Source organism: Protopterus annectens, chromosome 11.part0 (assembly GCF_019279795.1).
Source record: "Protopterus annectens isolate FY-2018-M chromosome 11.part0, PAN1.0, whole genome shotgun sequence".
Lineage (NCBI taxonomy): Eukaryota > Metazoa > Chordata > Ceratodontiformes > Protopteridae > Protopterus > Protopterus annectens.
The window spans coordinates 756972482-756987982 of record NC_056745.1 but is presented as its reverse complement, the minus strand read 5'-3'; the positions used below and the strand labels follow the sequence as shown (position 1 = coordinate 756987982).

Below are 15501 nucleotides of genomic sequence, written 5' to 3'. Positions count from 1 at the left end.
GGCCAGAATGATCCTGACATGACTCTGAATGTCTGAAACTCTTTGTTCTGTAAGGGTAGCTGACATCCGAACAGTGTTTAAGTTTGCCTATGAAGGTAATAGACTGGCAGGGCGATAAGGATGACTTTTCAAGTTGATTGAGATGCCCAAATGAGAACAAAGGTCTATTGTGTAATCCTGGCTTGTATAAGCTGATGCCTGGTGGTGGCTGACAGGAGCCAGTCGAGATAATGGAAACACCTGGAATCCTTGACGTCTCAGGTGAGCCGTGACCACTGCCATGCATTTGGTGAACACTCTGGGGCTGTAGTGAGACCAAAGGGCAGGGCTCTGAACTGGAAATGACTGGACCCCAGCCGAAAGCGGAGAAATCTCCTGGAGCGTCTGTGAATTTTGATGTGATAGTACGCATCCTGAAGATCTATTGAGCACATCCAGTTGTCCTTCTGTAAGAAGGGCAGAATTGATTGAAGAGTGACCATTCGGAATCTTGTCTTCCTGACAGACTTGTTGAGTCTGCTGAGATCCAATATTGGTCTCCAGTCTCCCGCCTTTTGGGGACCAAAAAGAACCTTGAGTAGATTCCGGCTCTGAATGGTCTATTGTAACTGGCTGAATGGCTCTTTTTTGCAGTAGTTTTGAGATTTATGACTCTGCAATCTCCCTTAGACCGGGTGGTACATCTGGAAGGGAACTTGAGGGGATGGGACTTTCCTCGAAAGGAATTATGTAACCCTTGGATATGATCGACTGTACCCATCTGTCTTGAGTGAGGGAATGCCAGGCTTCTGGGTACAGTGATAATCTTCCGACTGCCTCCAAGGAGGGACAGCCGGGCAACACCTCAGGGATGCTGAAAGGGCTTATCAGAGAGAGGCTCCCTGTTTCCCTGTCTTCGGACCCCTCTGCCTCTCTGTTGTTGTTACCCCTCTGCCTCTAGGGGTAAACTGACCACGTGACGTGACTCCTTGGGATTTACGGAACCACATTTTCCCACCTTTCTGTCCTTTGGGATAAGGTCTAGAAGGTGGAAAACGGACTCCAACAGCAGAAAGAGTCTTGCCGTCCTGTTCGCACCTGGTCAAGGTTTCCTTCACCTGAGGGCCAAACAAAGCTGACCCATCAAAGGGAGAGTTTGTGAAGGGCCTTAAAGGGATCCGAAAATCACATAGCCGCATCCAGGCTTGGCGCCTAAGAGCCACACCTGTACGCCTCCATCCGCAGCATAAGATATTAGCCGCATGGAGGAGTTTGCAATGGAATTGAGGGTTCCTAGCTGCGAAGCAATTTTTTCTTGAGCCCCTGCAGCTGTAGGATCCTGAACTACTTCACCCAGCTCCAAGGATATCCCTCTGGAGTCTGGTGAAGTGACATAGGTAATTATAGCAAAGGTCGCTGAGGAAAACATCCGCGTACCTATCCATGGTCCTAGAGTCCTTATTAGGAGGATGGACGGGCACGGAAGGATCTGCAAGTTCCTTTTGGTGGCCGCAGCCACCACCATGGCATCAGCGGGACACCCTTAGTAAGGAATTGTTTGTCACTGGGCAGTGATAAATTTTGAAGGCCTCCTAGGGACTGGCTCTACAGAGTCAGGAGCTGCCCGCCTTCGTGCAATAACCTGCATAAGGGGTCGAAGGCGGAGACACCCAGGAGGTGGAGGGCCGAGATCCAAACGCCTCTAGGTATACTGACTCATCCTCAGAGGAATTGTTGGTGGGCCAGTTTCCCCTCTGTTTCAGGAGTTCTAGGATGTCTGAGAAGGAGACATCCTCAGAGGATCTAGGGGATCCCTCTGACTCATCAAAGTCAGTATCAGTGACAGACTCGGGAGTCTACATGCTTCCTCTTACAAGTCCTCTTCCTAGGAGGATCTCCAAACATCAGGAGAATCCTCGGAAGAGGAAATTCCCAATGGGGAAACCTGAGGCGGAGGATCTCTGGGTCCTGTAGCAAGAGAAGTGGCAGAGATGTCAACAGGTACTATAGAGGGAGGAGCTACGGGAACAGACTGCTGACTGATACCAGTGGCCAGTACACTCTTCATCACCTCGAATGCTCCCCTCCCAGGCAGGTCCGAGAGAACCAAGAGCTAGGAACTCCAGGAACCACCGAAGGGAAGTCTCCGAGGCAGATGTCGGAGCCGAGCTCACCAAGGCTGAGGCTCCAAGGGGAAGAGGGACAAGGGTCCGATGCCACTCACCCCTCGGAGGAGACCATGGAAGCCCGACCACGAATCCTCTAAGGAAGGTCTCAAGAGGAGATAAGAGTAGAGGCTGAAGGAACAGAAGGGGTATCCGTCCTCCAGCCGTAGCAGTAACCATTCGAAGACTCCAACTCCAAGCTCTGGGGTAGAGTTGAAGGAGGAACTGTAACGGGTGGACCAACAGTCGTCTGTTGAGACGGACTGTGTAACATTTGGGCCAGTACCTGTGACTTAAGTAATCTACTGACCACTCTCTAGGTCATGATCTGACAGTCTGGATGACCTTGAAGATCGCTCCGATGGCTCCATTCCGATAGAAGAGGTGAAGCCGCCAAGGAAGGAGACCTCGATCTCTTCCTGGAATGAGCCATCGGAGCCGATACTATAGATCCTGTTCCGACTACCGGAGCCGACAGGAAGTTCGATGTATCGGCTCCAGCCGGAGCCGATACAGCCACCAAAGTAACGGTGTCGGAGCCGATCGAGCCGACACCGATGCTCAGGCCACACGGGTGTCGGAACCGATCGGAGCCGACATCGATACAGATTCGGCACCGATAGCCATCGGTGCGAAGGCTTTGTTAAGCCAGAATCGGCTCCAGCCCGATCTCGAAGCCGAGGCCGCAGGCTTAGACACAGAAGCCTGGGCCTTGGAATATTTAACTGATTTAGATGGAGCCTTAGCCGAGAGCCCTCCGCTTAAGAAGGCCCCTAAGGATCAGTTTATTGTGTCTTTCCTGCAGGACTCTCTGGCTGAAGGAATGACAAATAGCACAGGAGTCCTGCAGGTGAAGAGGCCCCAGGCAATACAGGCAAGAAGTGTGACCGTCTGTCAGAGACATCTTCTGACAGCACGAGTCACACTTCTTAAAACCTGAGACCCTCTCCTTTGACATGGTGCTTACAGAAACACACACACACACCAGTCAAAAAATTAACTTAAATAAAATACCAAAAGGTATTTCTATAAACAAACACACACACCCTAACAGGAGGGATGGGATGGGTAAAGTTTGACTAAAATAAATTAAAAAGACAGGGATTTTCTGTCACAAAAGTAAAAAATTAACTAATAACTAATAATTAAAGGTTTTTTTAGAAAAAGGGGCTTAAATATTCAAAAAGTGAATCACTTACCAGGAGCTGGTAAAAGGAGGACCTCATAAGCGAAGCGGCAAACGAGATCTGGGTACTTACCGCCTTGCATCATGGGATATGGGGCTGCCTCGAGCTGGTAAAAGTGACTCTCGAGCTTAGCAAACCCATCAAGCAAGAATGAAGGCGAGATTGACAACTTAACATGGGGTATTTCTATGGGTGGCCAAAATTCCTTCAGCATCAATTGCACAAAGCACGAGACACAGAGAAACTCAACTGACATCTGTTTTCTATTTGTGTTCATTACTGGTACAATGTCTGTGTACAGGGCAGTGATTCCCTTCCTCTAGTTGGTGCAACTGTGAAGTTCGAATATAGAAGTTTAGGGGAGGCTTACCCTCCACATCAATGGGATACAAACATGCTTGGCCCTAAAAAAAGAAAAGTGCTTATACGTTTTCCTTGTTCTGTGTTTTGGGTCTTAGTTTTCAGCATTTCTCCTCCTCAGGGTTTTGCTATTCAACTTGTCATAGCAGAACCATTAAATGGATAGTCATTCTTTGCTCATTGCTAACACTGAAATAACAAATGTTTAGCAAAATAAAAGGAATACTAAGGCTACTGTTACACAAATGAAGTCTCATCTTATATGTGGATCTGTTATAAAGATTTGCCGATATTTTTGCCTTCCCATAAGAAGCATTATAATTACTCCTCTTATTAGCAACGCTGGCTTCTTTCAAGGATTTGAAATTGCTGATTAATCTACATTAATCCAAATTCTAAATTTCACTGCAAGATATTATATGCTGCTTATGATCAGACATTAGCATACCACTTTATTCCATGATATAACGGAGAATAACTTGAAGGAAAATTTAAGAATTCTTTGCAGGAATCACTTGCAGGTTCAGCATACATTTTCAAATTCTACCATTAATCCTAATATTTTAGCCCCTGTTTTGAATAGTCAACAATTTAAATCACTAATAAATTATGTAAGCAATAATGCCAGACACGGTTAGTGTTACAGAAAAAGAAGAGAATGTCCCTGGAAAGTTGTTTTGTCCATTTAATACACATCATAGAGGGCATTACTATGATTAGATAATAGTCTGTTAAATAATTTTCTATTTGTTCTTAGCATCCACACACTATTTTATATTTTTGATGTAAAACAATTCCACTGTCTAATGTTTCAATGTTTCTGTAGGATATGCAATTGTTGTTGAAGGAAGTATTTTACATCCACAATAGAAGTGATTTAATTATTTAATAATGAAGACACACACACACACAGCCAGATAAGCTGGCAGAGGCAGAGCCAGACTCACACACATATACAGTAGTACACACACATACACAGCCAGATGCACAGTTAAAGAGACACAGGCTTACACACACACACACACACACACACACACACACACACACACACACACACACACACACACACACACACACACACACACGCATATGCAGAGATGCACATACTTGCACACATACACAGCACTTCACTGACTGTGCATACCTCAGATGTCTTAATGTGAGCAATTGAATACATACATAAATAATTGTACCTGTAATTTATTTCAGATCATTGTTAGATTCTGGCAGTACAAATCATTAAAATTCCCTTAAACACACAAAGAAGTATTCACTTTTGATACTCTCAATTACATCATTGTAATTGCTGCTGCAGCTGCTTGCATCAGATACATTTATTTATTTATTTTTCTAAACTTGCTAACTACAGGTTTCTAACACCCTCAGTCAGTAAGGGGAAAGGAAAAAGATAGGCACTTTAATCTGCCAATGCTCTTCAGTTACACAATTAAGTTCCATTTTTATTTATTTGCTCTTAACCTCAGATGTCTTAATGTGAGCAATTGAATACATACATAAATAATTGTTCAAACCTACTGCAGCAGCACTATATAGTCTTGCCTTTTTAAGAGCTGCAGTTATTGAAGGGAAAGGAAATGGCAGCTCATGAAGAAGATTTCAATTGTGGCCTTTCGGATTTCATCCTGAGTTAGGCACGCTAATTTTTCATTATCCTTTATCTATACATTAACATCCTTGTCTGAAGGTTGAGCATCTAGTGGGGATCAGTTTCTCCTAACCCATTATCTAACTATTAATAATTCTATAGCAATATTTAGTTTCTTTGCTTTTATTTTAAATAAAATTTTGTATTCTTTTGTAATAACTAAATCATTACGACAAATGTGTTCAATATGTAGATTTTTAAAAACCTGCTCATTTTACAGTATTTAAAAGTTTTCCTGTCTTTTAAATTCAGTTATATTGCTGGTCAGTTATTTAGTTTGTATTTGCTGCTCTTGTAGTTTTCTTTCCTTTAGGTTTATATAGTGTACATTTTAGCAGTTTCATTACACTCTGGTTTAATTTTGGTACTCCGTTATCAATTTTCTTTTGGTTTTGTAGATTATCTTTTTAGCCAAATCACTGTTCATGCAAAGGTTTAAGTACTTTAATAAACTTCAGTTTGAAAACCCAAGTTATCATCAGCTTCTGTGAATAGTTTTTATCATCAGCTTCTGTGAATTATTTAGTATGTCTATGGATGAGATTCAGAAAAATTGCTCACGTGGACATCTCAAGGGAAACCAATGTGGTTAAAGTAGCCCATACTGATTAACTATGCAGCAGGAGAGATGTTATTTAACGGGATCCAAATAAGTAGGAAAATGACTTCCAAAAAGTGAACAGGCAGTGCAGTGACTGGTACAGTGCAGTGGGAGGTCACACAACCTCATGACCACAGTAATATACATACAGAATGTTTGTGTTTAATGTGTTTTCACATGAAAAATGCCATGCTGCTCTCAGCACAGCTGAAACCTAAGGGCTAAAAAGCAAAGTCTTTACTTTGATCATGCAACAAATGGGAAGGAAATTGATGTACAATACAAGCAGAAAGGGGAAACAGCAAGCAGAACATACAGAAAGGCAAGCAGAAAAAAAGAGGGGTGTCGGGGATGGGAACAATGGCATATTTTTATTTTATGGAACAGGTGCTTATTAAGATTATATTTTTAACAAGTATAAAAGAGATGGTGTGGGCAGGAAAAAAGGTAAAGGAAAGGCAGCAAGGGCAGACAAAACAACATAAAATAGAAACAAAGACTGATAAAGAGATGCTTGCAGAAATGGGGGGGACACAATGGAGAGAGACAGGCAGGCAGACAGCGAGGATAACTGGTGATGGGGCAGAGTCAACTAAAAATTGTGGAGGAGTAATGAAACACAATTGGAACACCATGACATGGGATGGGATTGTGATGAGGTGATGGCAACTGCTACTATTCAACTGCTTTCCCCAACCTGAGGTCAGTAAACTGAGTGATTATCCTGAATTCTAGGTCAAACCACCTTGGCTTTGTGAACAGGGCAAGGCAGCTGTGCAATGCTGATAGTCGTACAAGAAAACTAACCAGGCTGCCAATTCAGGTGTCCAACTACCAGTCCACTAAGGTAGTCACCAGGCCATCTCCTGCCAGGTAAAATACCAGGACTTCCCACTGATGCCCACTAATGGGAAGTCAGCACCCACGACTGGAGACAAACCACTACAAGAAACCATGAAGCCCTCCAGATTGCCCTCTGCTGGATGTCCTTACTCAGCAGGTAATGGTGATGCTAGTGAATGGTTTGCTGACTGTTGAGAGACAGCATCCCACCACGGATGGCACTGGTTAAAATATAAACATACACGGAGAAAAACAAAACCGCAAATTAAAATAAATACAAAAAAACCCACCAAAACATAAAAAAGTCAAGGTAAAACAGATGGCAACTTCCAGATATACAGGTTCAGAGACTTTTATTAAAACAAAAACGTAAGCTCTGCCACAGTATTCGCTACTGCTTCATCAGACAAATTCACAAGCAACAAAAGTCTCTGAACCTGGATATCTGGAAGTTGCCATCTGTTTTACCTCGACTTTTTTATGCTCTGGTGATTATTTTTGTAATGGACAAGGTATTCATCTGGTTGTGCTGGTTTTATTTCTTGTTATTGGCTAAAAAAAAAAAAAACAGTGATAAAAGAGAAAAACAAAAGTATAAGCAGTTATCAGTAATATGTGTTACACTGGGTGGTAGTACAGGCCCTGGAAGAGTATAATGCAGTTATTGTGTGATGGTAAAATCAAAAACAATACAGGGATCTGACAGAAATGTACTACACAAGTATGTGCACCACAAGGAGTGATTGTGTGCTACTAAGAAGTTGCAAACAAAGTGACTGCAGAGGGGAGAGGCAGTGAAGCTAGTCCTGATACATGCATACTGCCCAGCCTGGAGAATTTTGCCAGCAGGTGGCAACACAGCCCACCAAATTTTGACCTGTAGGGCACTGGTGAGACCATGCGACATATAGCTTGTGACAGAATTCCACAAGGAATGCACACAGGACATCTCACTCACTGGTGACATGACAATCATGAATCATCACCCAACAGCCTCTTACATGTATGACCATGGCATGCCAGGTGCAACTGACACAAGCAATGTTGTTTAGTATAATATTTACTCATAAATGTGTAGCTATATATCTTGAGAACTTTCATGAAAGCTACTTCTCTAAAGCCAGCTGGTTATGATTTGTGGCATTTGAGGTATGAAGAAATATTTGAGCTCCCCTGTAATATTACTGAAAACTGTATCCATGATCAAGGAAGAAAAATGGAGGCCATGGCCACAGAGGAAGTCTTCATGCACTGAAGAACATTAAGAAAGTGGCTGCCTAGACTCTACCTACCAGAAATGAATCTTGACTGAACCGATGCAAGAACATCCCTTAGCAGACACACAGTCCACAATTCATAAAAGAGTTAAAGGCAGACTATTTGAACACAGCCATAATATAAATTAGACACCACAAGGAATAGGTAGTCCTCACAAATACATAAATAAATAATAAAATAATTTACCAGCATATATAGCAGAGCATATAACATGGGTAGTTTATCAGATGTATTATAAAAAATATGTTCACCTGCAGCTACCCAAGTTCAATTTTGCAAACATATTAAAATATGACCTTCACTACTGTGCGGCCATTTTGTATAGAACAGTGTCAATCTACTTTGAATATTATTTGCCAATTCAACACTAAAGGATCATGGCATCTAATAATGACACAAACTTACGGGTTAAACTTTAATAAGCAGGCCACCATTGGATGGATTTATTAAATCTCAGTAAGCTAAAACTTAATGTTATTTCTATAGTAAATCACATCAATCTTTACAATGGTTATAATAATAAAGATAAGTGTGTGTGCACTAATATTGTTATTAATGAAATGCCCAAGTATCAAGAACTGGGGTACGTTAATAAAACAATGCACTTGTACCAAAACAACCAGAAATCAAGTTTACCCTTTGGTATTAATTCATTTCTTATTCTGTTTGGAGAAACTGTCTGACAGATAAAAGAGGTACTAGTTTAATAGACAAACAGTTTTCATAATGTTATGAAAAATCATGTGAATTTAACAGCTGAATAGCACTTACATTGGCATTTCATCGCCACTGTAACATCTATGTTGATTTTTAATTTGCTGAAAAAAAAAAAAAAGATTAGAGCTAAACATGCATACAAGATGTACAAAGTCAGATTAGGAACATTCTGAAGTAAAAAAAAAAAAAAACAAATGCATATACCAATGTAATAGACAAACTGCTGACAACTCTGGAAAAGGAGAATTGAAAAACAGTAACAGACCACTGTTCATGTGAAACTAATGTTATCAAACAGCTAAAAGAAATTTTACAATACATGCTACTTAATATTCTAAAATCAACACACTGATTGAAGAAGCCAGAGGGCTCATTATAAATCGAGCACTGACAATACTAACAAGAACTAGCATTTCTTCAGTATCGGGGATGTAATGCAAACACTGGAAAAATGTCTAAACAGTTGCTAACATGTGCTGCTCTTTTTTTTTTTTTTTTTAAGCACCTTAACATATTTCAAAACCGGAAAAGTAGTAAGTCACCAGCCAAGAAGTAGTACAAACCACAGCAAAGACGGCCAACCACGAAATATTCTGCACAGTGTCTTTAATGGACGTGACAACAGTAAAAACAACTAGCAGTTCAATTTTAAAACAAGCGCTTTCACCTGGCTAATACCAGGCTTTATCAAGATGTGTGTATGAGGAACCCTGACCTATTTATAATACTTGTTGGTCATCTGACCTATATTTAATTAATTAATTAGAGTAAATTTAATAAGTTACTTTCTTAAAGGTGTATCCAAAAAATATATATGTATATATGCATGTATAACCTATAGTACAACCTAATATAACAATCCATGCATACTTGTTAAAATCCATTGAAATTCAGATAATACATTGTGTGTGTATATATATTAATAATACTCTATTGGTATCAAAAAGATATAATATAATTTTTAAAATCTAAAACTTCTAAAATTCTAAAAAACTTACTATACATATACACCATAAAGTGCAACTGCAGCAAAATGTAAAATAAAATTCATACATTATTAATGAAGTTAATAAAAGCTGTTTATGAATTATTTATACAATGAATGCATCAAGAATGTAATATTATGTAAATACAAAAAAGTTTTTATTATATCCTTTGCTATAGTCTGGCCCTTCTGATTTTTAATACACTATTAATGCTAATATTATCATTTAGCCCAGGGGGTTTTGCGGCATTTAACTTTAATTGCCACAACAATTCTTTATATTCCAATGACGTTTCCCAATCTCCCCCTCTTGGATTCTGAGTTGCTTGTTCTAAAACCATGAATTTTAATTGCATATTTGGACATTTTAAAGAATGCTTGTAAAAGGCGTTTCTCTTTCGCTACATCATATAGATGTTCATAAATTCTTCTTTTCAAAGACCTTTCAGTCTTCCCTATGTAAAAACTTAAACATTGGGTACATGTACCAAGGTAAACTACTCCTTTAGTGGCACAGTTATAATGTCCTGTTGATTTAACCTTAAAATTCCTTGAAATTATATGCAAGCTGTTATCATTGATTATATATGGACATTGCTTGCATGCCCCACATTTATATGTACCTAGTCTAGGGGTAGATTGTGTAAAACTATTATGTAACTGTCTTTCAAATAATCCCTTCAAATTAACATTCCTTCTATTCACAAATTTGGGCCTGTCCGATACTAACTCTTTAATATCTTCTTGTAATGTTAAAACTGGCCAATACCTTGTCACAATTTTTTCAACTTGTGACGAATCCTTGCTAAAAGTTTGTATAAATAGATTTTGTGTCTCAAATTATGCATCTTGGTGAACACATCCATTCTCATTTGACATTGTACCTAAGGGCGGAAAATATTTACTTTTTCTATCAACTGTAACCTCTTCTGCCAACTTGTTAACTAGGTGCATAGGGTAACCTCTTTCTAAAAATAAATCTTTTAGGAAATTCATTTCTTGTGTAAATAGTTGTTCTGTACTACACATCCTAACTGCCCTGATAAATTGGCCTTTCAATATACCTTTCTTCTGATGGAAAGGGTGTCCACTCTCAAAATGCAGATAGGAATTGGAAAAGGTATTTTTCCTATAAATTTTAGATTGAAAGGTACCAGTATGTTGATTCTTAGATAGAGAAACATCTAAATAATTCAAGACTTCCTCACTAATGTTATATGTAAACTTTAAAAATTGTGTGGAAGAATTAATATAGAGCATAAAATCCATAAATTTCAAAACCGAGCAGACACTGGATAACTGCAGTTGTATCAGTATTTCGGTATTTGCTGGGTACTATTCAACTGTGCTCCATAATTTAAGTGAATTACAAGGACTGTTTTGAAACCTCTTCCTCCTCCTTTCATAGCTTCCAAGGTAAGTATTAGGCTAGCTGCTCTTGTGGGCCATTTTAAACATAGCCAATTTGCTTTTTGGTGCTCGAATTAACTTACCCCATGGTCAGTAATTATATTTTACCCCTAGTGAAAATAACTGGCATCGTACCATAGATAATTTGAGGAGACCCTCGTATGGGATAAAGCAATTAGGAACTGCCTCTGCCCACTAGTAGTATAGGGGGCAGTCACAGAGTAACTTTTCTCTTTCCCACCCATCGATCCAAATTACTCTACAATATGGACAGGGGTGAGCTTTGTTTTAAGTGGATGGAGAGTGTGTTCCAGAGCAAGTATCTTCTATGAGATAAAACTTGTCCCTCAAAACTGTTCTGTTAATTTTGCAGAAGATGTTTACATCCCTAATATCATTTCATTCATCTCTGGAATGGCTAGGCAGCTACACAGATGGCCTTTATACATTGTTCAAGGAAATCAAGGCGGGTACACAAATAGGCCCTTGTAATGTAGGCTTACATTAAATATCAATTCCACATGGATAGCTCATAGCTAGATGGAGCAGACTACAACATGGGGAAAAAATGCATTCAGGAATGAATGCTTGTGTGCTGACCAGAACCTGTCACAGACAGCTGCAGGAGCAAAAAAAAAAAAAGGCAGACTCTCCACAGAAGGCATCAATATGGCCTAATCAATAATTTAAACAAAAAAGAACACAGACATGCACAGCTTAGTGCATGTGCAGTACACCTTCTAGATGCCCCAGACTACCAGGAATCAGCAGCAGGAGTGCACTAAAGTCTGTATATACAAAGCTATTAATTAGAAAAATTGAGATTTTTTTTCTCCTTAAATATTGTTTAATAACAATAATCCACTAATATGCATTGGTAATGCAGGATTTACCTGTGGTTGGCTTTGTTTAATCACTTGGGTGATCAAACCACACCAACAGTGGATAATGCCTACACTACCAACACCCAGTCATGGAATATGGCGAAAAGAAATATAATTGTGGAACTAACAAGCTGCAAATTACATCACTCTCTTACAATATCGATAAGACAAGATATCACCACCAAGAGAGGCCATATAGGACTGTGACTTCTTAAATAAGAAATCCTTTGTCACAAAGTTAATACAGATGAACAGTAAAGTAATACAAACTACCTAACAGGGTTCAAGTTCAAAAATCAAATGATAACAAAAATTGTTTTATCTGGAAGCTGTTTCTAAACACTTCAGGCAATCTTAAAAATTCTAAATTGTTCTTTTAATCTATGTGGATAGACTCATCCATACTGACTAACTTATCCTTCTTTCTTTGCAAAAGCAGATATTTTTTTTTCTAAATATCTTTAGAGTAAAGTACCTTAGTAAACACCTACAGGTCGTAATGTGCAGTCAACACTGTGATCGCACAGTACTTCAATGTATCTTATGTGGTGTTTGCAAGTCCATCTGGACTTCAGTTTCTTCACACATCTAAAAGAAATATGGGGAGGTAAATGGTGATGCTCAAACTGTCCCTAGGTGTGTGTGTGTGTGTGTGTGTGTGTGTGTGTGTGTGTGTGTGTGTGTGTGTGTGTGTGTGTGTAGCATGAATGTATCCTGTGGCAGATAGGTATACTATCCAAGAATTGCTTATGCTGGGTGCCTCATGAGAAAGTCTCCTGCTCCCCAGGGGGATTCTCCCAAATAAAGAAGGCAGGTATCAAAAATAGATGGCTACATCTACAAACTGTTTAAACTGTGCTTTAAGTAACAATGATAATATAACAGATTCATCCTGAAATTGCATGCAATATTTTTTTTAATTTTTGGTTGCGTTTTCCTGCCATATAAACTCAGAGCATTACTTTAATATGCAACTAATATTTTTTGTTTCACATATTACACATTACATACATTTTCTTTCTTTATAACAACTGTCAGTCCAACATTACATAAATTGTTCAATTCCTGCCTTCCCTTAAACCCCACTCCTCCTCTTGAACATTATTCTGCATGTATTGTGACAACAAATTCCATCTATTTCTATGCACTGTGATTCTTCCCTTTTCTAAAGATCCCTCAATCATTTTCTCTCTCTCCCTCTCTCTCTTACAATATTCAATACTTCAAATACAGTTGGTTTAGTTTTTAATTTCCATGTTCTACTAATTCCTTTTCTGGCAGGCAACAAAATTAAACTTGAGGGCCAATTAAAAAAAAAAAACAAAATCACACCACCACCACTTGCTATCTACTTGAGGAAAAACTCTTAAGTCTATTTAGGATATAAATACAGTTAAGTAATTCAATAAAAATGCAATAAAAGTAATGAAACAGTATCTCGCAATGAAAAATACAGTTAAAACAGTATAAAACAGTACATAAATGCAGTGAAACAATAAAAAAAGCTTTATAACAGTGCAAAATGTAGTAGATCAACTGTACAGCACAATTACAAGTGTTTCAGAAGTGCAGTTCAGTGAAATAAGTGAAGAAATAACTTATCCTGCTCTTGGAATCTTAAGAAATTTCCACTTAGTTTCAGTAATGCAATGCAATCCACAGCCTGAGCAATACAAGTATTCAATTTTCCTGGCAGGAATTGAGCTTGTAGGTGCACTTGGTAGCTCAAGGCTGTGTTCCACAATGCCATGGCTAGTCTGCAGACAGGGTAGGAATGTGCACCCCCCCCTGCTTGTTTATGTACCACATAACCATGGTCTTTACCATTAGTTGTCTTGGAAGAATGTAGTCCTTGAAGGCTGTCAGAGCATTCTGTACAGCTAACATTTCTTTTTGATTGATAAATGGTGCATTTGATTTGGGTTCCACTTGCCCTGAATGCACTTCCCTGCCAGGTGAGCCACCCATACATAGTCTGATGCATCTGTAGTTAGGGTTTGGGCGGCAGAGGGTAGTGTGAATGGCAGTCCCTTGTTTTGGTGGCAGGCCTCTGCTCACCATAGGAATGCCAGGCGTAGGCAAGGTATGATAGGAATCACTGTTTCCAGGCCGTGACAATGTTGACTCCATAGACAAGTACCACTGTAGTTTCCTCATATGCAGTCTTGCATATGGAATTAGAAGAATGCAGGAGGCCATGAACCCCAAGGCTTGCAGTATTTGTCTTGCAGATAGCAGGGTTTTTGTGGCCACTTATTTAAAGTAAGTTACCAAATGAATTTGCTTCTCTGGCGTGAGGAAAGCCATCTGGGCAGTTGTATTCAAGCTTGCACCCAGGAATGTAATCTATTGAGAGGGTACCAGTTGTGATTTCTTTTCGTTTATGGTGTACTCCAGACAAGTTAGAACATTTTTTTACAAATGCCAGATGATTTAGAAGTATGCCCTGGTTTTCTGCCTGAATTAGACAATCGTCCAGGTATGGATATATCTGAATATTTCTTTGCCTGCAAAGTGCAATTACTGGAGCCAGGCACTTTGTGAATACCCTGGACACAGTAGACAAGCCAAAGGGCAGTGCAGAGAACTGATAATACAAGTAGCCTGCTTTGAAGTGTAGGTATATTCTGCAAGATTCCCTGATTGGGATGTGCAGGTATGCTTCTTTTAAATCTAGAGTTGCCAACCAGGCATCTTTGCCTAGAGTCAGCATCTTAAATTTTGGAATGTCCAGAAAGGTGTTGAGAGTAGACCGGTCCAGAATAGGACGCCATAATTTGTCTTTTCTGAATACCAGGAAAAGCCTGGAATAGAAACCTTGTCCCTTTTCCCCTTCTGGTACCAGTTGAATAGCCCCCATGTTTAAGAGGGAAAGTACTTGTTTTTGAGCCTCTGCCCACTGATTTGGGGGCAGGTCTGGCCACCCGTTTGGTGTTGGCAACATCTGGAAATGAAATCTGTATCCCTGGGACACTATATTTAAAACCCATTTGTCCTGGGTTATGAGTTCCCATTTTTTTGCATGAAGATCAATCTTTCCCCCCAAAGGGGCGGCTAAAAGGGAAGTGCCTGGTAATTGTAAAGGAAAGTCATTAAGAATGTTTACCATAGGGGGGTGTCTTGTTATTTCCAGATTTGGAAGTGGAGGCCCTCCATTGCTTAGTTCTGAGAATCCCCTGGGACTGAAACCTGGTGCTTTTGGTGTGTCTGGGTTTGGCTTGAGAGGATCTGGAAGGAGTTGGAAAGGACCAATTCTTAGTAGGTCAGTGCCTACCAAATCTTGGAGGTTGCACATGAAAGAAATCATTTACAGTTTGCATGGATTTAGCTTCATCTTCCATCTTTTTTAGAACTTCTTCAGCCTTATTGCCAAACAGGCGGTCCTGATTTAAAGGAGCATCCAACAATTTCGCTTTAACATGATCA

General features: G+C 39.7%; 1 protein-coding gene across 4 annotated transcripts in view; it reads right to left on the bottom strand.

Annotated features, from left to right (window-relative positions):
* ERGIC2 (ERGIC and golgi 2) overlaps positions 1 to 15501 on the bottom strand; it is a 646362-nt gene that overhangs the window by 548433 nt on the left and 82428 nt on the right. For all 4 annotated transcript variants that reach the window (XM_044088198.1, XM_044088197.1, XM_044088200.1 and 1 more), the window contains exon 4: positions 8851 to 8897. In XM_044088198.1, coding sequence (XP_043944133.1) covers positions 8851 to 8897 — 47 coding nt within the window. The remainder of the gene's footprint in view (positions 1 to 8850; positions 8898 to 15501) is intronic.